This window comes from Mirounga leonina, unplaced genomic scaffold, assembly GCF_011800145.1.
Source record: "Mirounga leonina isolate KUSES-001 unplaced genomic scaffold, KU_Mleo_1.0 Mir_165, whole genome shotgun sequence".
NCBI lineage: Eukaryota > Metazoa > Chordata > Mammalia > Carnivora > Phocidae > Mirounga > Mirounga leonina.
The window spans coordinates 63,092,741-63,116,632 of record NW_023270415.1 but is presented as its reverse complement, the minus strand read 5'-3'; the positions used below and the strand labels follow the sequence as shown (position 1 = coordinate 63,116,632).

At 40.9% G+C, this 23,892-nt stretch overlaps 1 protein-coding gene across 2 annotated transcripts in view; it reads right to left on the bottom strand.

The window, feature by feature from the left end:
* Nucleotides 1-4,472: 4,472 nt before the first annotated feature.
* DEPTOR (DEP domain containing MTOR interacting protein) overlaps nucleotides 4,473-23,892 on the bottom strand; it is a 123,362-nt gene continuing 103,942 nt past the window's right edge. Inside the window, exon 9 of one of the 2 annotated variants that reach the window (XM_035011831.1) lies at nucleotides 4,473-6,105. In XM_035011831.1, coding sequence (XP_034867722.1) covers nucleotides 5,977-6,105 — 129 coding nt within the window. In that variant the 3' untranslated portion in view covers nucleotides 4,473-5,976. The remainder of the gene's footprint in view (nucleotides 6,106-23,892) is intronic. The other variant, XR_004680545.1, reaches the window with a different exon arrangement.

Below are 23,892 nucleotides of genomic sequence, written 5' to 3'. Positions count from 1 at the left end.
TGGTAGAAGAATATTTATAAAAACCCCAGTAATGATGATGACAACAAACAGTGGAAACAACCAAATGCCCAATGACAAGAAAATAACTTGGGCTCTAGAAATTTATGAAGCTGTGAAAAATGAATGAATTATGACTACACACAAAAATCTAGAAGAATCTTAGTAATATAATCCTGAATGAAAACATGCAAATCTCAGATTATATAAAACTCGATGCTCTTTTAATAAAGTTCATTAAAAAAAGCTAAACAATTATCAAAACAAGAGAATGGCAAAGTCAACCACTGTGATTACCTCGGGTAAGGAAAAGTGGAAGACACAGTCGTGAAGGAAGATACAGTTGAATGTAAGTTGCTGTCAGTGTTCTGGTTCTTGGGTTAGATGGTTTGTATTAAACCACCTGCTTCAACACCCACCCCTTCCATGGAGAGAACACTTCTAGGAGGCAGGCCCAAAGGTGACTCAAAGGATGAGCTGGATCCAGGGTCGTATCTACTCAGTTTTCTATTCTCAGCGAGGTTTCTTGAATGAATGAATAAATGAATGAAGGAAGGAAATGAGAGAAAAATGTAAAGTTCTTTTGGTTAATATTAAGTGTAATCCAATCCAATCACTTACCCTAATACTTTACCCTGCTCCCAAACATACCAAATTATGTAATCAATTTCCTAATTAGTTGAAAATAAAAAAGAACTAACTTTCTCCCAGAGTGGTAAACAACTACATAACATTTTTCCATATAGACTATTCCATAATACTCATCAATACAGGGTTATGTAGTGAGAAAATGATTCCAAATCAAATACAGTATAGAAAAAGTTTTTTAATGCACTTTTTTTCAGGCAAAAGAGCGTCAGAAAACATCCATCATTAAGTAGTGTTACAAATGGCACTTTTGGCTACATTAGAGAATTAGATATGAGTCCCATGTGTTTTCTCTGATAGGTTGGTAATAGAGCAACTTTATAATGCAACCCTTTCTTAGAATAAAAAACAGCTAATTTGTCCTAAAAGACAGGAAAAGCTGTAAACCTAAAGTCATCGTTTTAAAAATTTAACATTTATTTCATACTATACAATCTATTTCCATATTATAATTTTAAGCATTATGCTATAATTCTTAAGAAGGGAAAACATAAATTTCAACCTAATTTAAAAATAAACATATATATTAAGTACATATATTAACGCATTTGATAATATCCTATGCTAACTTTGACGATGAACTTCATTTTGGTATGCTGCAGATTTGTCCTTTTGGGGTTGCACTGAGGAAAAGCATATTACACCTGAAATTCTGCCTTCAATGAGTAAAACAATGCTCAGTGATATCAACGGACTCTCACCAGTTGGCAAGATGCATATGTTCCAGAGTTATTCTGATGAAAATGAAACAGGATTAATACTCAACAGGAGAGAATACTTAATGTCAGTTTAAAATAGGTCTTGAAAGTTGACTATTGTCACAAATATTTGAAAAGAGTATTTGGAAATGTGACACTCCATTCTGAACGGAAAGCAACGATTTTTAAATTATTAATTGTTAATTGCTACCACCCCAGTGCATTCACCTTTTATAAGATGGCATGAGGCTGACGGCATCTAATCTACTCAAACATGGATATCTTCTTCTTGTTACCCACAATTTCTCAACCAGTCCCCTTGTCAACTTATGCAACTATTTATCAGAGATTAGTTGTAAAACACCACAAATAGGACCAACCCAAAAGGCAACTGCATTTTTCTCTCTACAGCAGAAATAACAAACGGCTTTCAAATTTGCTCTGATAGCACATACTATGCTGATGAAGAAACCAAAGATTTCCACCTCATCACAGAAACATAAACACACAACACAAGCACCTGAAAAATCAAAAGTGTTTTCTCTGGGAACAAAGAAAGCCATTTCAGGGGTTCTCAGTGAGTGATACCACACATGTAATACACTGATACACACATACACACGAAAGAAAAGTCTTAGGAATATTGCTTATTGTTAATTTAGAACAATTCTTGGTGTTAATTTAGAAATGGAGTTCCTAAACTTTAAAGCAACTCACCTGCTAAAATATCACACAAAATACTTATTTTTTAATGCTGTGATTTCACAGTCCACGGCCTGAGTCAATTAAAATGTACACCCTTCACCTTCACAGGTAGATGGCACTACTTGAATTTTACGAATACCCCAGAGCCAGAGGCCTATTTTCACCGCATTTGTGTCCACCACAGAAAGCTATCTTGTAAAGGACATATAATTAGAAGGCAGAAGACTGGCGTCTAACCCGGGCTCTCACCCTAGCAAGCCTCATGAGCCCGGGCGCGCCATGCGAACATTCCACACTGCAGTGTGCTCATCAGCAAAATAAGGACAGGAAACCGCGCTCTCCGTGGCTCCACGTGGCACCATTAGTTTCGGATTTTCTAACTTTGACGTTTTCATTAGGCACTGGGCTTTATTCACAACCTAATATCAAACTTCTACCCAGTGTCTGGTCAGGAATTTGCATCTGGAAAGCTGAGCCTTTCCATAACTAGGTAACTCCTTGGTCATTTATTCCATGAATGGTGAGTACCTACTCTTGGTGGATTAAAAGTAGCCACAAATTCTTTGCAGCTCCTCCCATCAAAGGGTGAGTCCATTCCCCATTTCTCGATTCTGAGCTAGTTTAGTGACTTGCTTTGATCGAAAACATGCTACGGAAGTAACACTGGGTGACTCTCCAGGCAAGTCCACAAAAGGTCCTTGCAGTTTCCATTCTCACCTTCTTTGATCCCATGAGGCCTAATGAGGAATCCTAGGAGCTCTGGGGAGAGGCCATCTGGGGTGGAACAGAGGCTCGTCAGCCAACCGCGCCAGCCATCTGTGTGAGACACGTGCACAGAGCCCGCCTAGCCCACATATGTTCATGGGAACGCACCCAGCACCCCCTGGACCAGTGGCTGGCCATCCCAGCGGAGCTCTGCCCAAATTGCCAACATACAGGATCATGAGCACATAGAGCGTTTCGAGCCACGTTCTGGGGTGGTTTGTTAAGTAGCCATGGACAGCTGATACAGTCACAAACTGTGCCAGGTGAAGGGAACACCTGGGTGACAAGACTCAGTCCCATTCTGCCAATGCTCAGAATATAGTTAGGGAGACAGACACGTGATGGACAACCTCAAAGTAAATATCATCAGCGATGTAATCACAGGGGGGTTGATGCATAAGGGCCCATGGGAAATTAGAGAAGGGGAGTCAAGCCCAGAATGAGGGAGCTGGCAAAGGTTTCTGAGAGAAGATAATAACTAAGGGGAATTAACTGGACAGATTTCTCCAGGCAAAGAAGGAGAAACCCTATTCCAGAGAGTAGAAGCTGTATGTGGAAAGGCCAGAGGGAGCTCAAGAGCGTCCCGAAGGGAATGGGAGCACTCACTTTAATTACCATGTAAGGATGTCGGAGAGAGGGGTTGCTGAGGAGTAGCTAAGGTAAAGCTCTCTTGACCTTAAGTAGAATTCTCTGGCATTTGGCCTTTAAACTGAGGGTGATGAGAGCCAAAGGACGAAATAGTTCCTCTCTCCTTTCTTTCCTTCTCTTCTTCCCTTAGTATTCATTTGACCAAAGACATCAATAACACTCTCTGAATCAAAGAAATTCTACCGGCAGGAAGCTGAATGGAGTAAAAACAGACAGATGCTTCTCTGGTGCTTAGATTGGTTAAAGGGAAGTGATATTATGCCAGGGCCCAAGATGACGGGCATTAGGCCATGAGTACAAAGTACAGATGGCAGGCAAGAAGAAGATGCCATCGTCAAAGGTGGTCCTCCTTCTTTTGTCACTTAACGAACACCTGAGCACAGGCAGCATTTAAGACTCGTCTTTTTAAAATGTCATAAACACTTTTTGAGCCGACTCATAAGGTCTCCCACTTGCTAGTTGTGTGGCCTCGGGCACATGACTAACCTCTATATGATTCAGCTTCCTCAGCTATCAAATGGAGATAATGGTGATATTGACCTCACAGGTCAGGAGGAATAAGTGATGTATAGTTTTAGCACAGCCCCGGGTATAAAATAAGCCCGCAACAGTAGGTCCTTAATGGGGAAAGGCTGGGGGAGGGGCGGTAACGTGGGCTCTGGCATTAAAGAAACCCATGTTTGAATCTTAGCAGATCTTGCAGCTATGTGAACATGGATGTTGAAGTCTGCTTAGACTTAGTTTCCACATCTGAGAAATGAGGGTGATAATACCCTTCTTAGAGGGTTTTTTAAAAAAAGTATTTATTTATTGTCAGAGAGAGAGAGAGCACAAGCAGGGGGAGCGGCAGGTAGAGGGAGATGCAGGTTCCCCGATGAACAAGGAGCCGGATGTGGGACTCGATCCCAGGACTCTGGAATCAGAACCTGAGCCAAAGGCAGACGCTTCACTGACTGAGCCACCCAGGTATCCCTTGGAGGGTTTTGATGAATATTCAAAGAGATCACACACATTAAGTGCCGCAGCACAAAGCCTGGCTACAGTATAAACGCACATACACACAGAACGCGGCTAGTTCCCAAATGTAGATCGACGGTACTGATGTTAGACATTCTACGTTACTTCAAAATCCTATTCTCTAACTAAAGCTAAGATCAGAAAAGTTGGATTACCAGAAACATATATACGTAACATCTTTAGCACGGTATGTCCATTTTACCAGTACCAATACATTATGATAACCTATCACGAAAAGAATGGCTGAGGTACAACATTCGTATTTCATTTTGTTAATACGTGATAAGAAAGTAACCTGGTTGTTCAGAATGCATTATATGAAATTAAGAATTTGGCATTCCCTGACTACCTAATTTGGCACTTTGAGGAATTTCCTCTATACACCAAGCCCCCAAATGCATTCTTTTCTAAACCTAAAAAAGAAACATGCATATATATAGTGAGTTGAAAAATGACAACACAAGGCAATGTTTTGGTGAAAAATAATCCCGCCAAATAAGCAGGACATGTCATTCCTTAGAATATGTTACACTAGAAAGCTAGTAAAAATTCAGGCCAACGAGGCAATTTAATTTCAAGTTTATCACATATGGGCCAAGCTCTAGAATCCTTCACTTACAAAGGGACAACTTCAAAGTGAACTCTTGCCAGAGGCGTGATATGTGTATACACAAATTCCTCTGTTTTGACATTCAACATATTCTGGATTAAATCTAGAAAGCTTCTGTAGCTGATTGATAAGAAAAAATTATTTAGGCCCAGAAAGAGAAATCAGAGCAAATAATCACAAGTAGTATCTCCCTATTTATCCCATCTATAATCATCACAAGGTTTTTGTTTTCTAACGAACGCCATAAATGAAAACATATGTTAGAAGTTGATACTAAAGGCAGGAATTAAGAAAAATTCATTTTTCAACAGCTTTTAAGCACTTGAATGCTTTAGAACCTTCTTCAAAATGCTAGTTAATGGGTATTATTCCTCTGGATGTTGCTTTAATTTGAAGCTTGGTGAAATCCAGATCCTTTCATAAACAGTTCCATATTCCTTTTGGTAAGAGAACAATCTAAAATCTGTAACAACTACTCTATTGACTCCTATGGGGGTATTTTAGCATGTTGCTGTTTTGGCCAGAGAAGCATTTCAACAACTTTCTGTGAACTAAGATTAAAAAAAAAACAATGGCTGAGAACTACAAACAGAAATCAAGTAAGGCAATTCTACTTTGTAAGGAAATTCCATTTCTGAATTTTTTTCTACACTGACGTAAATTGTTTTTTTGGGGGTTTTTTTTTTGTTGTTTTTTTTTTAAGATGATCTACCCGGTTCTTCCACATTCAAACAGTCTATGAAACTCAAATCAAGATGTGTATGTATGGAGAAAAGATTTGTGCGTCCAAAAGCATCCATGTGTATGGAAGTCTTGTCATTGCATTGCTTTGTGTTGTCTTGGCTTTGATCATCCTTAGGCCACTGAAGGGCCAGGATGTCCACCTGCTCAGCACTCTAACTCCTCCATGACTTCCATGACGATCGTCCGAGGGCCCGTCAGAATCAGATTGCTCACAGTCCGGTAGTCGACATGCAGCACATTGAGCCCATTTACAGAGACAACAAACTGACAGACCTAAAGGAAATACAAAGAAAAAGTATCTATTACAGCTCCTGCTTTTCCATAGACCTCTAACGAAGTCATTGTATATCTCTAACATCTAACATCTCTTCAAATACCCAACTGCACCCAGCTGAAGATAACAATTTCCAAGAATTTACACTTTTTCTGGAAGGCAATATAATAGAAAAAGCATTTGGCTTGGTGTTTCACAAAATTAGGATTAAATCCTGGTTTAGCAACTTACTAGCTGGAGCTAGGTATTTAAATTTCTGAGCTTCACTTCCCTCAACTCTAAACTAGGGATGATTAATAATAAAATAATAATAATAACAACAACAATACCTACCTTATAAGATGTTGTAAGAATTAAATGAAGTGAAGTACATCAAGCTTCTTCTACTGCAGTGCTCTGAACCAATGGAGTACTCAATATATTTTTACAGTCAGTGTTTATGGCTGTTACTCATTTGGTCTCAATATTGAGGGAGACCCTATGGCCCACTGTTCCCAAGACAGCCCTCTTTGCCATCTGCTGTTTCTGAATGATTATTTATAGTGCTTCCTTTCACTTGCCAAAGTGTCCCCATTGAGATGCTAAATTCCACACATTTCCCTATTTCTCATTCTTATGAAAGTGGATCAGGCCAACAAAGGTTAGCTTTTACACTAAGTATTAGTTAACCCGCGGTAGGAGAGAGAATTACAATTAAAAAAAAAAAAAGGAAGCACCATTCAACAATTAGAGACCATAGTGAGCTGGATAGTGACCCACAGCTACTGCCTCAAAGGAAGGTACTGCACTTGAGGTTAGTGGTGACATCAGATGCTGGGTACTTTTTTATTTAGCTGATACAAATTAACAGTTGATATATCTGCTGTGTGTCTGAAGAGGCAGACAATTGGACAGATGAGTGATTTATGTCCCTCAAATAGAAAAATGGAAAGACACACAGATCTCCAGCTGTCAGTGATAAGTACATCTAATTAGCAAAACAGAATCCCACAGAATATAAGTCTGTACGGTGCCTGGCACATGGTAGATACAATATCCCTAATCCCTAACAATGTCTATGTCCTCATCCCTGGAACCTCTGAATATTTAGTTTACATGGCAATGGGGAGTTAGGGTTACAGATGGAATGGTTGCTAATCAGCTGATTTTAACATTAGGAGATTATCCTGAGTCATCTAGGTGGGCCCAACCTCGAGGGTCCTTACGAGAGGGAGACTCGAAAGCCGAAGGCAGAACTAGATGTCACAACAGAAGCAAGAAACTGGAGAGAAAAGAGAAAGGGGCCAGAAGCCAAGGAGTGCAAGTGGCCTCTATTAGCTGGAAAAGGAAAGGCAGTGGATTCTCCCCTCTGAAAGCCCAGAGGGAATGTGGACCTGCTGACACCTTTAGACTTCTGACTCTAGAACTAAGGCAATACATTTTCTTTGTTTGAAGCTGCCAAGTTTGTGTCAATTTGTTATAGCAGCAATAGGAAACCAGTGCAGTAACTCAATAAATATTCACTGTTGAACGAATTGAATGTATAAATGCATTAAGCAAAAAAAGCAAAACTTTGATGGAGTCTGAAGGCTTTCTTGCTTCTTATAAATTATCCCCTCACTGAATAAGAAAATAAGAAAATAAAAAGGAGGAAAGAAAAGAAGACAAAAGGGAAGAAGGAAGAGAAGACTGAGAGAGGGAAAGGAAAGGAGAGTGTCTGGTTGAGATTGATTTAATGTCTCCCATATCTGTTGTTATCATCATATTTCTTTATAATGCCTCGGTAATTAATATGCACACCTGATTATTAATTAATTTAGTGCTGATGACTCAAAGAGTGGGAAAATATGAAAACATTTTGAAAATCACCATTTCCTTTTCTTATTTTCTGAGTGGGTAACAACTATATCAAATCAAACACTGTATTGATATAATATAAATAATATGAATTATAAGTATTTAAAACATAAAATATATTTTAAATATAAAAATAAAATATATAAACACAATAAAATGCTGTATTATTAAGTGTAAAAATACCTATAACCTATTCCTCAAACCAAAACTGGAAAGTATTAGAAGGGCAGCTATAGATGGAAAAGATTTGGGATTTGGAAAAGATGTGGGATTTGGAATTCAATAAGGATTTAAGTCTTTGGCTCCCTTGTGTGATGACCTTAATCAAGTCATGTCTTCTCTACCATGTCTCCATTTATAAAACAGGGTTAGGTAAAAATGCTCATCCCTATGGGCTCAAATTAGATAATGAATTTAAAACCTCTTTGCTCATGTCAAGCACTACACCGCTGGTTTCTATGAACTTCTTTCCCTTTAAAAATAGCCACTTCCTCTGTGGTGACATGCAAATCAAAATGGGCAGTGGACAATGGTAAGCAAAGTGGTTATTTACATAATGAACACTTGCTGTTGCCATGAACCTCAGTATTTTCCACTTCCAACCTATGGCATCTTTGTATATAAGGAGACTACACCATCACTGTTTCTCCTTTCCCATTTCCATAAATCTGTCCTCATGGATTCAGGGCACATCTTGTACAGAATCAGCAGTTCTCAACCATGACAGAAGTCAGAGTCATAATCAAAGTCATACTAGCAGGTTACAATCCATCCTGAAAAAGGCCACAGGTAATTTGCAGGGCAATTGAACACTAATTTAAAGGAAACATTCATGGTGCTTTGTTTTTTCTGCTCCAGCATACTCATGAGCCAAAGAATAAGAGAAATTCCACTCCCTCCTGATCCAGAGTGCTGACTTTAGACCCGGGTCTTTCTTTCCTCCAAAGGGCCAAATAGCCTTTTTGTGTGGCAAGATGAGAAGGCAGTGATTCACATTCCAGCTAACCCTTCATGAGCTCCTGAAGGTGAGATGTGTCTTTGCATCACCAGGATTACCTTTATTTAGCATTTAGTCTCAACCAGAATTGTATTGTCTCTCTCACAATGGTTTGTTTATTTTCATTGACCAACACTTAAAAAGTAGGAAATTTCAACATAAAAAGTCCAGGATCTGGCCTCTCTGGAACAATCTAAAGCTCTAATAACACCAGGTCAGAATGGCCACTTGCCAATGGCTGAGTAGGGGCTACCCCTAGTAGATGTTCTCTCATTTGCCATGGTTCACACCAGTTCCTGTTTCTCTGCCACCTAGCAGACAGACATTGGAGTCTATAACCTCTAATCTGGGGCCACCAGAGGAAAAGAGCTGAAGGGAGGGAGATGTGGTACTTCAAGAACTAAAGGATGCCAAATGTCCATTGGCTGATGAAAAGAGAAATAACATTTGATATATCCATATCATGGAATATCATTCAGCAATAAAATGGAACCAACTACATGCTACAACATGGATGAACCTTGAAAACATTATGCTAAGTGAAAGAAGTCAGTCACAACAGACCATATATTGTATAAGTCCTTTTATATTAAAAGTCCAGAATGGATGAACCCATAGAGACAGAAAGTAGATTAGTGGTTTCCTAAGGCTGGGGCATGGGGAGGTACGATAGTGACTGCTAATAAGTATAGAATTCCTAGCCCAAACTGTAACCAACTTGTAATCCTCAAAAATATTTGTTTTATTTAGGGGCGCCTGGGTGGCTCAGTTGGTTAAGCGACTGCCTTCGGCTCAGGTCGTGATCCTGGAGTCCCGGGATCGAGTCCCACATCGGGCTCCCTGCTCAGCGGGGGGTCTGCTTCTCCCTCTGACCCTCTTCCCTCTCGTGCTCTCTGTCTCTCATTCTCTCTCTCTCAAATAAATAAATAAATAAAATCTTTGGAAAAAAAATATTTGTTTTATTTAAAAAAAAATAGAGTTTCTTTCAGGGGTGGTGAAATGTTCTAAAATTGATTGTGGGGATAGTTGCATGACTTTGTGACTATGCCAAAAATAAGTGAGATCTATACTTTACACAGTATATGAATTATATCTCAACAAAGTTGTTATTAAAAAGAAGAACTGGAGGGAAAAGGGGGCTGATGTCAGCAGTGCATAGATCTCTGTAGACTGGAGAGGGTGGTTGCAGGATTGGTTCAAAGATGGGGTCTTATGGACCTCCTGATTGCAGGGATTCTTGGAGACTACATAACTGGAATGGTAAGGGCTGTGTGATTGGGAGGATGAGCATTCAGTGGCCTCTGCTCAGGACCTATGCCCCAGAGTTCAAGAGTGGAAAAGGGGCAGCCATCAGGGCCAGCTGGACAAGGACCATGGGCAGCACAGTGGTCAAAGTCCATGTTATTGGGCTGCCTAAACCCCAGGATGGGGGCTGGGGGACCTATAATCCCAAAGGGGAAGGGCATGGGCAATGGGGCATCAAAACAATATTATATTGGACTTGTCATCAACCTTGGTGAGTGGTGACTTGAACTGCACTTAATTTTAGAGAAAGGTCATTTTGGGGGCACCAGGGTGGCTCAGTCAGTTAGGCGTCCAATTCCTGATTTCGGCTCAGATCATGATCTCAGGATCGTGAGATTGAGCCCCACATCGGGCTTTGTGCTCAGCGGGGAATCTGCTTGGGATTCTCTCTCTCTCTCTCTGCCCCTCCCACTCATACTCTCGCCCTCTCTAAAATAAATACATCTTTTAAAAAAAGAGAGCATCTCAAGCAGACTCCACACTGAGCACGGAACCCAACATGGGGCTCAATCCCAGGACCCTGAGATCATGACCTGAGCTGAAGCCAAGAGTCGGATCTTAACTGACTGAACCACCCAGGTGCCCCAATAAATAAATCTTTAAAAAAATTTTTTTCTTTTATGGTAGCTGGTTTCTATCACTGGCCACCTATGATCACCAGTATAATGCTTATGAACAAACTGAGTCTCAGAGAGGTTAAGTTCTTTGCTAAAGGTCACACAACTAAGTGTCACATCTGGAATTTGAACTCCATATGACTCCACAGCCCCACATAAATACACATTTGTGAAGTACAATGTATATATGCAAGTTTGAGGAATGCAGAGAATAGTAGAAGACACATGTCTCTTCTCTTTGCTTTAACTATTAATTAAACAGTCTAAGTCCACTCAGATATCTTGTGATGTTGATGTTTAGGATCTTCCAACTTCATAAGAAGGTTTTTACTCAGTTAATATTGGATTGCTTTTTGTGCCATTTAAAGTCCTGAACAATATATGAACTTAGGTATTTATTTCGATTTTTTTTTCTTGAATGATGAGGAAAAAAAGCTTTCCAAACATTTATCATGCTTATATTCAAGGTAGTATTTTTGGAGTCAGGCTGTTAGTAAAAACGTCATCTCTCCCTAAGTGGTCCTCACAACTGTTGTGGTTCCTGCAGTTCCAATGTCCTGTTACTAAAAATGTGCAAAATGATCTGGAAAACGCAGGTAGAACTGTGTAACGTATTCAGTTACAATGGACTTGGAATTAGCATCTATGGTACACTATGTTCTGCAAATAAACACACATTACAGGTAACCACAGGAAGCACACAGCCTGGGAGATATTTTTTTTTCTCTTCTATATTAAAAAGGAGACACATACAAATATACAGAACATGTTGACAACCTCTGAATAGATCTACCTTAGGTACATATTACCTTCTACCCGCAGGTGGAAATGAGAATTTAAGTGAGGGTGTGATGCTTTTCTTCTGCTTATAAATACCTCTATCATATCTGTTTTCAAAGATTTTATTGCAATTCTCTCATTTCCTGTTTCACAGAGAAGAGATCAATCATGAGTTCATGTAGCTGCTCTAAGCTCATTTCCTCCAAGAACGCTAGTACCTTGACTTTATAAAAAGGGATATGGAGGACGTCATCCTTAATGAGAAGGAAGAACAACACTTCATAAGTCATAGGTAAGTGATTTCTGAGCAAGAAGGTAATGGAGAAAAGTCCTAAAAACCATTGTAGGTCTGGTAAGAGTTAATGGGAAGACAGGGGTAGAACTCAGCACATTTCAGGGTGTGATCAGGTTGGGATGAATACCTAGGCTGAAGTCCAGCTTTCCTCCTGATAAGGAGCCAAACCAACTAAATAATCTTACCTCTAATTCCTCTCCTGTGCCAGTCCTGGCAGACGCTAGATAACCCTACAGATGGATTGAGTGCCCATGGGATTGCGCAATTGCACATTCATCCTTGTATGGCTAGGATTCCATCACAATCATTCAATTGTTATCCAAAGCGGGAGTGAGGTTGGAAAGAAACACTACACCTATGATTACATAAGTGTCTTCTTACTGCCATGGGAATGTGTATTCACCAAGACACTCACATCCCCGAAATGACTGCACTCATGTAAAGCCACTCTGGCTTTTCTCTCTTTTGTTCTTTGTGTTCTTGAAGGAGAAAGGATTCAAGGGTAAGCCTGCTTCAGGCTTTCCCTCAAAATAACAAAACAGCAAGACAGACCAAGAGATAAAGTTTCAATACTATGATTATAATATGATTAACTGATATGAATTTCTTTTTTTAAATTTTTTTAAAGATTTTATTTATTTGACAGAGAGAGACACCGCGAGAGAGGGAATACAATCAGGGGGAGTGGGAGCGGGAGAAGCAGGCTTCCCAGCAAGCAGGGAGCCCGATGCGGGGCTTGATCCCAGGACCCTGGGATCATGACCTGAGCCGAAGGCAGACGCTTAATGACTGAGCCACCCAGGCATCCCTAATTGATATAAATTTCAAAAGTAGGCAACTAACCTGTGATCTTAGAATTCTTGGGTAGTAGTTTCACTAGTAGCTCATTTTGTAATAAACTGCGATGTGCCTAAATAATTTTTACATTTTCTATATAGTGCAATAAAATTGTTTTAATTCTTACCTTTATAATTTACCAGTAATGGGACTTTGGGCAAGTTACAAATTCCCTGAGTTATGCTTTACTCATCTGCAAAATGGAGGTCATATTCATTATGAGGATCAAATCTGATTAAGTACTAACCCCAGTGTTTAATATCAGTGAAACATTAAATAAATATTGGTTTTTCTCTTCTATTCCTCTTCCCACACAATCTCTCCCTGCAAACAGCCCCATGAATGCAGACTGTTGAAAGGAAGACAAACCAACAATTGCATGGTGCATACCCAGGAAAGCTACTTTGGGTTCTGGTTTGGGAGATGGAAATTGATACTGAGTTGGTATTATTTATTGAGATCAAATATGAAAAATACAATAAAAATCAATCCAGGGTGATAAGAGAGCTTTTCCTAAGCTAAGAGAATCTCACAAGGATAAAGAATCCAGAAACCACTGTAAACAATCAGCATAATTTTAAAGTAAATTGAGTATGGAATTCCTTAAGGAATCAGTGGTCTTGTCTGTAGAATACTCACTTTAACAAAGTTGCTGCAGAACTAATGTAAGCTGAGTCAAGATGTGCTAGTTACTCCTATAGAATGAATTTCTTACATCTATAGAATGCTTTATGTTTACAAAAGCATTCACATTCAGCAAGGATGACACTTAGGAGTTTCAGACACTGCTGTATAGTAAGTAAGTTGTGTGTCTGTATTTAGTGCATAATAGCCTTGACAGCAGAACATTGTTCTTGGGGGAAAAAAAAAGAAAAGATTTGTAGCTGTATGTTTAGTCCCATAAATCTCTCCACCAAATATGTAACTGGCTGGAGAGTGAGTGGTGTGGGAGAAGGCAGAGATCCAGTTCTTGGACAAACACAGGATTCTCTCTCCAGAGAATTAGCTTTCCTCTAAGCTTTATGCACTTTCAGCATGCTATATGGATGGCTCTGTGATGGCCCCAAAGAACAGACTATGCAATCAGCCTTGAAGGAAAGTCAAGGATACGTTAAGGGTGAATTTTCCAATAAAACAACAACAAAAAGCAACACTAAAGAATTTTTGTTTCAAATTGAAAGATTCCAAGTGCCTGCTGGTTTCAAACAGAATCTGCCCCCTTCCAGCCCAAATCGACCGAAGGTCTGCTTCAGATCCAGTTTGCTCAGTTTGAAGGGGAGGGGTCGGTCAAGGGGGACTGTGATGTACTTCAAGGAGGGGGAGATATAGGATCCACTAAACTTAGATTCCCAAAGTTAGGATGAAAACTTGCCTTCCAGGGGGTTCCCTCTGGAGATGGGGATGAGGATAGATGGAGGATTTGTGGCCTGCCCTGGTGGTTCATAGCTCTTTCCCACATGCTGCTCTTGATTGCACTGGGACCACTTCCAAGATCTGCTTGTGCTAAGGACAGACAGCACACTCTTGACCTGGTAGTTCCCCAAGGTTATAAGAAGTGTTCAGGCACTGAAGAGAAGCAACATATACACAATAGAACCACAAGATTCCGTGGACTTCCTTTACTACTGAAGGAAAGGAATCTGTCATCTGGGAGCCTTTGTACCGTAGGGGATATGCAAATTATCACTCCTACCTGCCGCCCTTACAAAATTGGCTTACACTGTGGATACAGAAAGTTCCTTAGAATTCCGTGGAATTGCAAACTGGGGCTTCCAGAAGCAGGAGACACACACTTTCAATGCATGTTTTTAACTCCCACGGGAGCTCACGGCTAAAAGAAAAGAGGCTCCATTAGGTCAGATTTCCTCCCTGACCCGAAATTCTTTCCTCCAAAGAAACCTTTTACCCAATTAGCTGTTTGCCCTTAGCATGCTTTTTATTGTTAGGCACTTAACACCCAGAAATTATGTTTTTTTTCTGGATTATGCTAAAAAGCAAAATGAATATACTAAAAAATTTAAAAGATTACTAAACAAGATGCAGTACACATTAAGGTTATTTGTCAGGTAAATAATTACATTATAACTTTGTTTCCACAAATGCAGTGTATTTTTCATATATTATTTCACTCATAAGGGGTGACCTCTAGTGTGTTGGTGATATTATCTAACTTTTAAGAGCGAACTAAAGTCTCATTCTTTTTATTCTACCCCCAAGGTGGTGCTAAGAACAAAATGGTGTGTGTGTGTATGTGTGTGTGTGTGTGTGTGTATTTGCAGAGATAGCCCAGGTTACCAGGTAGTTGGTAGTATTTTGGTGAGAAAAGTAAAAGGGTTATAAATAGGTCTAAGATGGAGCACGCTCTTTTTGAGTGTGTTATCTGGACTAAGTAACCTTAGACATTCTTTGTCACGGCTGATGGGAGCTGAGTACCCCCAGGGGAGGAAACTATGCCTCTGGTTTCTGCTCCAGAAACTCTTCCTTATTTTACCAGTCCCTGGGGCTATATTTGGGACCAACCAATCTGTGCGGCAAGGACGGGGCTGCCAATCAGCCTCCTCAGGACCATCTCAGTTTAGGAGCTTGTGCTGAAGGATCTAGGGAGGTTCCATGCTGACTTGGATAAAGATTGGGAGTAAACCCCACCCCACTCCCACCTCCCACGGTCTAGCAATAAACAGTAAACGTGGCCTGTGTGTTATATTCTGGATCATAACATCTTTAGGAGCCTTGCACACCAGTCCCAGAGAACTGTATGGATTTGAAGATTGGGGTTCTGTCCAATATCTCCATTCCTAGGGAAACACCTAATCCCTGGCAGAGTTGGTAACAGACTTTGCCAAGATTAGCCAGGTGGAGAAACTGAGGACCAGAAAAGTAAAATAATTACAACACATTAGAAGGGTACCATGATATAATGGAAAGACCAAGGGTTCTGGAATCAGACAGACCTGGGCTAGTTTGGCTTTTGCCTCTGCCATTTACTTGCACAACCAGAGGCTATGACTCAAACTCTGTCAGTCTCAACTATAAAATAGAGCTAATATCCAGGTTATAGGGCTGTGACAAAGATTAGAGAGATGATACATATTGAGCAACTGTCACTGTGCTCAGCATGACACCCAACAAAAACGGGTTCCTTCTTCCTCTTATCCCTAAAGAACATACCAGACATTACATTTTATTAAGTGGTCTACCCTCTTAGGCCAGCTCCCACACCTGTGCATGTTTACTTGAATGCTAACCCACTGGATTCTGAGCCTGGACCAAACACCTTTGCTAAGTCTTTATGCAAGAAAGTGATTAATTTATAGGTGGTTAACCCTGGAAAATGGACTTCCCTTCTGGGCACTCAAAAGTGATCCAGGAAAGTGTCCCAAACTGACTGTTTGGTCATATTGCTTCCGTCTTTCATAAAGTACCTGAACTGAGTCATGTTGTGTACAAAACCAGAGTTTGCTAGAATGAGGTATTTGTTTTTTGTTTTTTAAGTCTGGAAAGAAAAGACCAAAGATGGGACTCAACTGATGAATCATCAAACACTACATCTGAAACTAATGATGTACTATATGTTGGCTAATTGAATTTAAATAAAAAACAAACCAAATAAAACACGGGATTCCTATTTTAAATACTTCATCTGTCTTGGGTCCCTACCCCAAGGAGCCAGAGGGAACAAAGAGATAGTTTTTGCTTACAGAGACAATGGTAGAAGCACCCTCACTCTGGTTGTATATAATACAATTCCACATACAGTAGCAAGAACTGGGTACAATTCCTTGAGGTCATCCCCTTCATCCTCTCCCCTCCTTTACTGGATGGATCTCATATTCAATGTCCCCAACTCTTCCTCATACTTGTAGTGAGGATATTTTGTGGGCTTGATATTAGGAAGAGCACGAATATAATAAATAAGAGGTGGAGCTCTGTGTTGTCAACTTGGCCAAGCGAGAACTACATTGCCCAGATTCCCTTTCCAGTGTACTTCCAGGTTTAAGTGGCCACAGGGAGAAATTTGCATAATATCTGGGAAGCAGAAGTAAGGCAGCAAACATCACTCATGGCTGCCATGGTTAAATACAGCTAGAGGCTGACACAGAGGTGTTTGGAGGAGTTCTAGCCTGTCCGTTCTGTGCTGTTCCATATCCAGGTCTTCTCCCTGACTGATAGCCCTCTGACCAATTGTGGTGTCAGGACTCCCACCTGCTAATGAGGTCATCGCCTTCCAGAGATTTCTTCACCAGCTTCCCTTACAGTCCCATTCCAGAACCTTTAGAAGTGAAACTTCAGGTCACCCAATGAGAAATAGAGGTTTGGGAACCATAAACAACTGAGGTGTGTGCTAAGGAAATACATATGGAAAACGTATTTTTTTCCCAGCTGTTTCTCTGTATAGATCCTACCTCTACAAGATCAGAAGCTCCTGACAAGAATGACTTCAGACTCTCCACAGAGTGTGAGACACCTAAGTTGTGTTCCACACATAGGCCTGTAGCCCAGGATACCAGAGTACACAGACATGGGGACCCCTTGGTACTCTGCCCCCTCTGACCTAGCTAAGGTAGGACACAGTCATGCCACTGCTGGGCCTACAAAGATAGGGTGTGTGCTTGGTCCTGATTACTCCGGCTCTGTGAGGTGGAATTGGACCTCATCAACCCCAGCTGTGGGTACGTGCAGGTGGCTACCCTGCCTGGAACACAGTTCAGTTAGGGTACGCCATGGTCCCACTGTGGTAACACAGCTGGTCACACGTAGCCATGACAAAGGCAGTTTTTCCTTTGAGGTGCCGAGGGGCTCTGGGGGCCCTCCCTCTGCAGATTTCTGGCTTTCCCCAGCCCAGCAAGAGAGCCCCATTACACCTTGCTTCATGAACTTTTCATCGGTTAGCACAAACTTTGGCCAAATCTGGGTGGCTATTCAGGTCTAGGTATAAAGAGAGGGGGGGGAAAGGTAAACATTTTCTCCGCAGCAGAGGAACATCCATCCTGTAAAACTAAACCCAAAGTATATTTGAATTAAAAAGCAATTGAGAATGAAGCGGGGGAAATCGGAGGGGTAGACGAACCATGAGAGACGATGGACTCTGAAAAACAAACAGGGTTCTAGAGGGGAGGGGGGTGCGAGGATGGGTTAGCCTGGTGGTGGGTATTGAGGAGGGCACATTCTGCATGGAGCACTGGGTGTTATGCACAAACAATGAATCATGGAACACTTCATCTAAAACTAATGATGTAATGTATGGGGATTAACATAAGAATAAAAAAAAATTAAAAAAAAAAAAAAGCAATTGACCTCCACTAGCATTAAACTTTCCTTGGGATGGTATGCAGCCTATTTTCCTTTTCTCCTAAAAAGCCTCTGCTGCTCAAAAAGAACAAGACACAGTGCAATTTTCCCAGGGTACAAGCTGTTAACTGGCATCCTCACCATCAAATGGGGCTGAAACCCCATCCTGAAATTCCATCCCAAAGTATCGGACGTGCAACAAGAGCTGTGTTTTACGCCGGCGGTTGGGGGAAGCTGGGTTTCTTGACCTACACACGGCCCCACTGTCATAATTCACAGCAGCCAAGAAGTCAGCATGAGGAATAACTGCTCGCTAACAGTGTTATTGAGGTTTACGGGCCACTTCCTGGCTTGTTTTGCTTCGGGCAAATTTTGATATCAAGTGGAGCTAATGCATTTCCAAATGTGCTTGTCACTGATACGCTGCAAGGCAATACCTCAAGACCCCAAGTACACCCTCCAAATGCCTTCGCAGGGCATTTCAAAACAGACTATGGAACGTGGTCTTCCCTTTGAATTTCAGGCATGAAAATCAGGGCAGTCCCTTATCCAACCACATGATGGGATTATGCAGCATTATATCCATCTTTTGTGAAGTCTGGATGATAGTTCTCCCTTTTGGCTGCTACACATTTAAGTCATTTCCAAAAAGCGCCCATATCTGGGCCTCCCCCCAGACCAACTGTGTCCGTATCTTTGGATATGTTTGAGGAGTTTCCCAGGTGATTCTGATGTACAGTGAGGCTGGAGAAACACTGATCTGGGCATTAATTCAAGATCTTTGTGCTCTTGCTTACACTTGTTCTAAACAAGAGGATCATATGCAAGCCCAGTTCCCCAAAATGGAATTCATGGCACACAAAGAGCTGCAATTCACTTCTCACTTGGCCCTAAACAACTTGCTTGGGTCTTAATTTTCTTACATGTAAAATGGAGTTTATAATACGTACTCACTTCTATTTCAGGGAGTTGTGAGAATACAATGAAAAATGTGAGTCTCCAACACATGTGTTACAAAAGCAAGGCACTGTTATTATAATAATAATTATTAAAAATAGTTGACCATAATATAAACTCAAACAGCCCAAATCATATTAGTTACTAAAATGACCACGATGGTAGGGGTGGGGTGCAGGAGGGATGGGAATAGTCTAAATTGGGTGTCCATGGGCCAAGCATTGAAGTTGATCCATCACACATTTATCAGCACGATCAGATCCTAGTTCTGGTTTTCTCACTTAACCACTTAGGTGGGCCTTATTTTCATTACCCATAATATGGGAAGGTTAGACTGGGAGATTCTTATCCTAGGGTCCATGAATAAGTTTTAGACAATCCATGAACAATACTAGACTGTGTGCAAATCTCTCTCTCTCTGTCTTTGTCTCTCTCTTTCTCTCTCTCATCTTTTCTTTTTTTTCTGGGAAGAGGGTCCATAGCTGTCAATGAACTCTCAAAGAGGCATGTGACCCCAAGATAATGTTAAGAATCAGCAGAATCTTTCTAGCTTTAAGTTTCTGATTATTGATAGAGAAAATAATACTACTGCTGTTGGAAATTCAACAGACATTTATACAATGCTGAATTTCAAACACATTTCATCTATAAAGAAACTCAATGAAAATCGTGGATAAGAGCCAAGAATAAAAGGTGAATCAACAAGCATTAATCACATAATCACAATGGCTTTCGTCCCCTCCCAGAAGTCAAACCAGTTTGACTTGAGGCACTGGCCTAGAGAGGTCCTGGGGACAGAGCATCGTTGGGTCTCTGCCCAGCCCAGAGGTTCTGCAGATCCTGCCCTCTGGTTCCACAGTGGGACTGGTGGAAGGAATATGGATTTGCATGGGGGCTGGAAGACAGATGGGGCAGAAAATAAAGTCTTAGGGCAGAGAGAGATGACTCTAAAATATGGGACTCATCCAGAACAAGCACTTAAACCAGTGTCAGACAAAACACAGAAGAATGAAAAACCAGATACGAAAGCCCTGAGTGGAACAAGGTGTCTAATGATGTTCGGTACAGACTTTGCTTAAGGCTCTCTACAATCACATCATCCGGATCCATACTTGCTATCATGAGACACCAGGGTGCATGCTTCTGGGCTTCCTGCCAACAGAACATATTCATTCAGAAGCCCCGTTCAAATGCTGGGTATCATACTAATATCTTAAAGATCAACAGATTTGGGCTGCTCAAATCCTTGGGATACAGAAAGTTGAGAAAGAAGGCTGTATTTTTTCTAGTTCCCAAAACTCAGCCCTTTCACTTTTAAACATTTTAGTGATTTGGATTTCTTTTTTTTTTTTTAAAGATTTTATTCATTTATTTAATTGACAGAGAGAGAGAGTGAGAGAGGGAACACAAGCAGGGTGAGGGGCAGAGGGAGAAGCAGGCTTCCTGCAGAGCAGGGAGCCCGATGCGGGGCTCGATCCCAGGACTCTGAGATCATGACCTGAGCTGAAGGCAGACACTTAACCAACTGAGCCACCCAGGTGCCCCGTGATTTGGATTTCTTACTTTGCAAGAATGCCATCTCAGTATCATGGTACTGGAGGACAAAGCTCTACAATAAGAACCAATGCTGAGGGGTCCCAAATGCAATATTACGCTTCTGTCCCAGCATCATCTAAACCCCTGTGTTATTAAGGGTATTTCTGGCTTCAATCTTCTCTTGATATAACCAGTTTCACACACAAATAATAATGATTCCAAAGCATATGATCTAGATCCAGGCATATCTGAATTCACATGTAAGTCTTATCCTCAGGCAAAATTCTTAAACCCCCCAAACCTCATTTTTTTCCAGTTATAAAAAGGGAGATAATACTCCGTCCCAAGACAGAGGTGATCATAAATGAAAGAATAGAGATAATGCACCTAGCACGGTGCCTAGCATGCCTAACAAATACTGCTTTAATTTATCTTAGGACTGTTTTCACTTGTTCTCCATGAAATCTATTCAAAGGGTGGGACATGTGCCCCCAAATGGAAAGTATATCTTCTTATGCAAATATGTTCAGTGCTGTCTGCCTCTGAAATAATGTATTGTCTAGACATCACCTGACATGCTCAAATTCTTTTAAAAAATAAAAATTAGTGTCAACTTTGTGCCAGGCAAGATGCTAGGGATTTTCAGATGAATTATCTTGTTGCGGCTAGTCTGTAGTACATATTATATTTGTCCTTCTACCTAAGAATATAATGACGGGGCTTTGGGAATCAACTTCCAAGGATTTATTTAATATCTTAGAAATAGTAAGACTTGAATAAATGGAATCCAAATGACTGAGATTTCTAAAAAAAATTCTGAGCACCTGTTAAGGGTCACGTGGTGTGGCAAGTGCTAGAATGAAATCCCACTGGCTACCTGCCATTTTAACAAGCCTTTTTATTTTAGTAAAGCAGAGACAGTGTCTAGATCAGAGTTTCCACCCTCCCTGGCCACAGAAATTAATTTGTTGACTTAACAAACATTTATTGGGAATGTAGTAGAAAAAGAATTAGATGCTATCCCTGCGTTCATAGAGCATGTGTCCTAGAGCAGGTTTAGAAGACAAATACATATCTGTGAAGAAAATAAGTAGGGAGGGAGGAAAGAGAAAAATGAGGAGCTCAGGCAGATACTGCAGGCTTCACTCACCCTACTTCAGCCCAACCTCTCTTTCTCTTGCCCTATAAAAGTTGAAGAATGAAATATTCAAATCCTCAGCAGCCTCAGAAATGACCATGCAACACAATTCCAGTCAGTGAGATGTGGGTGTGAAAATGCTATGAAGACTTTCCATCCTCATTAAAGAGGAAGAGACATGTAAGGTGAGGTGTAAAAGATAAGGGGGGATCCCGTGACAAGCCATGAGAAGAGAATTCTAGGAGGAAGGAATGGCAAGTGCAAAAGGCCTACGGAGAGAAAGCAATCACTGGTTTGAGGAACTAAAAGGTGATGATGGAGGGGAGCAAGGAGGAGAGTGGCCAGGAGGTAAGAGTTGAAAGACGGGTGGGGGTCAGATCATGTGGGACTGCGTAGGCCACAGTAAGACTTTTAGATTTCATGTTAAAAGCAACGTGGACACAATGAAGAATCTCAAGTGAGAGAGTGGCAGAACCAGATTTCCTTTGGTGGCTAAATGGGGAACAGATGATAAGGCTGCAAGGTCACATGTAAGACCAATTAGGGCCACAGTAGTCCTGGTGAGAGATGACAGGCGTTCGGAGTTGGGGAAATGAAGACAAACAGATGCATTCGAGATACATTTTGGAAGTGTCTTGAATTGGAAGAAGAAGAGAAAAACAAGCATGACTTCTAGGTTTCTGGCCCAAGCAACTGGTTGGATGGTAATGATATTTACTGAGGTGGAAGAGACTGGAGGAGGAGGAGGAATGTGAAAAACAAAGCATTCAATCAACTCAACATCCATAATTCCTGCTTCAGTGACACGACCCTCTGCCAAACGGATGTTTTCCTGTTTCATTCTCCATCATTTTGCTTTCTCTCACAGGCTCTCCCTTGAGAACCATAAGCTGTAACTATAATACCAACAACATTTCATTTAATCTGGCAGAAGAACAGTAGTGGGTGGAATTAAGAGACTGATGCTAACGGCAAACTGGCAGACTCAGCACATGACTTTATAGTGTTCATCGTGGAATTCTGAAAATGAATGAAATGTGCAAACCTACAAAAATTTGTATCTGAGACTCCAAGTCTTGCATCCGGTAATCTTCCTACCAGACCCACACATCACAGTTTATAATTAAGTATTTGTGTGAATAATTAATATCTCCCTTATCACTAGACCCAAAGCTCCCTGAGGGCAGGGGCCTCGCTGGCTTTGCTCACCACTGGATCCCCACAGGGCACCGTATGCAGTAGGTGATCAGTAAATATTTCTTGAAGGATGTTTGTACAGCTTTTTATGGTCAGTGACAGAAACTATGAGTTGTCTCCCGGTATCCACTGTCTTCTCCCTCTTTATTAATAGAACTTCTATTTTTTTCCTGGACACGTGGCAACTGTACTAGTTTTTTAGGGCTACCATAACAAATACCAAGAACAGGATGACTTCAAACAACAGAAATTCATTGTCTCTGGAGTCTCGAAGTATGAAATTAAGGTATCAGCAAAGCCACGTTCTCTCTGATGGCCCCAGAGGAAATCCTTCCTTGCATCTTCTAGCTTCTGGTGGTTGCTGGCAATCATTGGCATTCACTGGCTTATAGATGCATCCTCCAGGCCCATGGACATTTTCTCCAAGTGTGTCTTCAGTCTGTCTTTCTTCTGTGCATATTAGTCCCTATTTCCAAATTTCTCCTTTTTATAAGGACACCAGTTGTGGACTAGGGCTCAACCTAATGACTTCATCTTAACTTGATTACCTCTGTCAAGACTCTATTTCCTTAAGGTCACCTTCTCAAGTACTGAGGATTAGGATTTCAATGTATCTTTTTTTTGGGGGGGGACACAATTCAACCCATAATAGTCACTCAGAATAAACAACATTTCCTAGATTTCCTTGTATCTAAGTGTGGCCATGTGTGGTTATACTCTGACCAATGGGATATAAACAGAAGTAATGTATGCAACTTCCAGGAAGGATCTTTAAAGTAGTAATAGTACCCTTCTCCCTCCCTTCTTCCTTTATGGATGGCTGGAATGCAAACCTCATTGTTCAAGTTCCAGCAGCCATCCTAGACTTTCAAGTGACCTTGGCAATGGAAACTGAGCAAAGTGAAAATACAAAATAGGGATCAGAGACCACAGAGACACATCTCAGCCTTGGATTAACTTCTTTCCAGCTTGTACATGGCAAAGAAATACTAGTCTTAACCA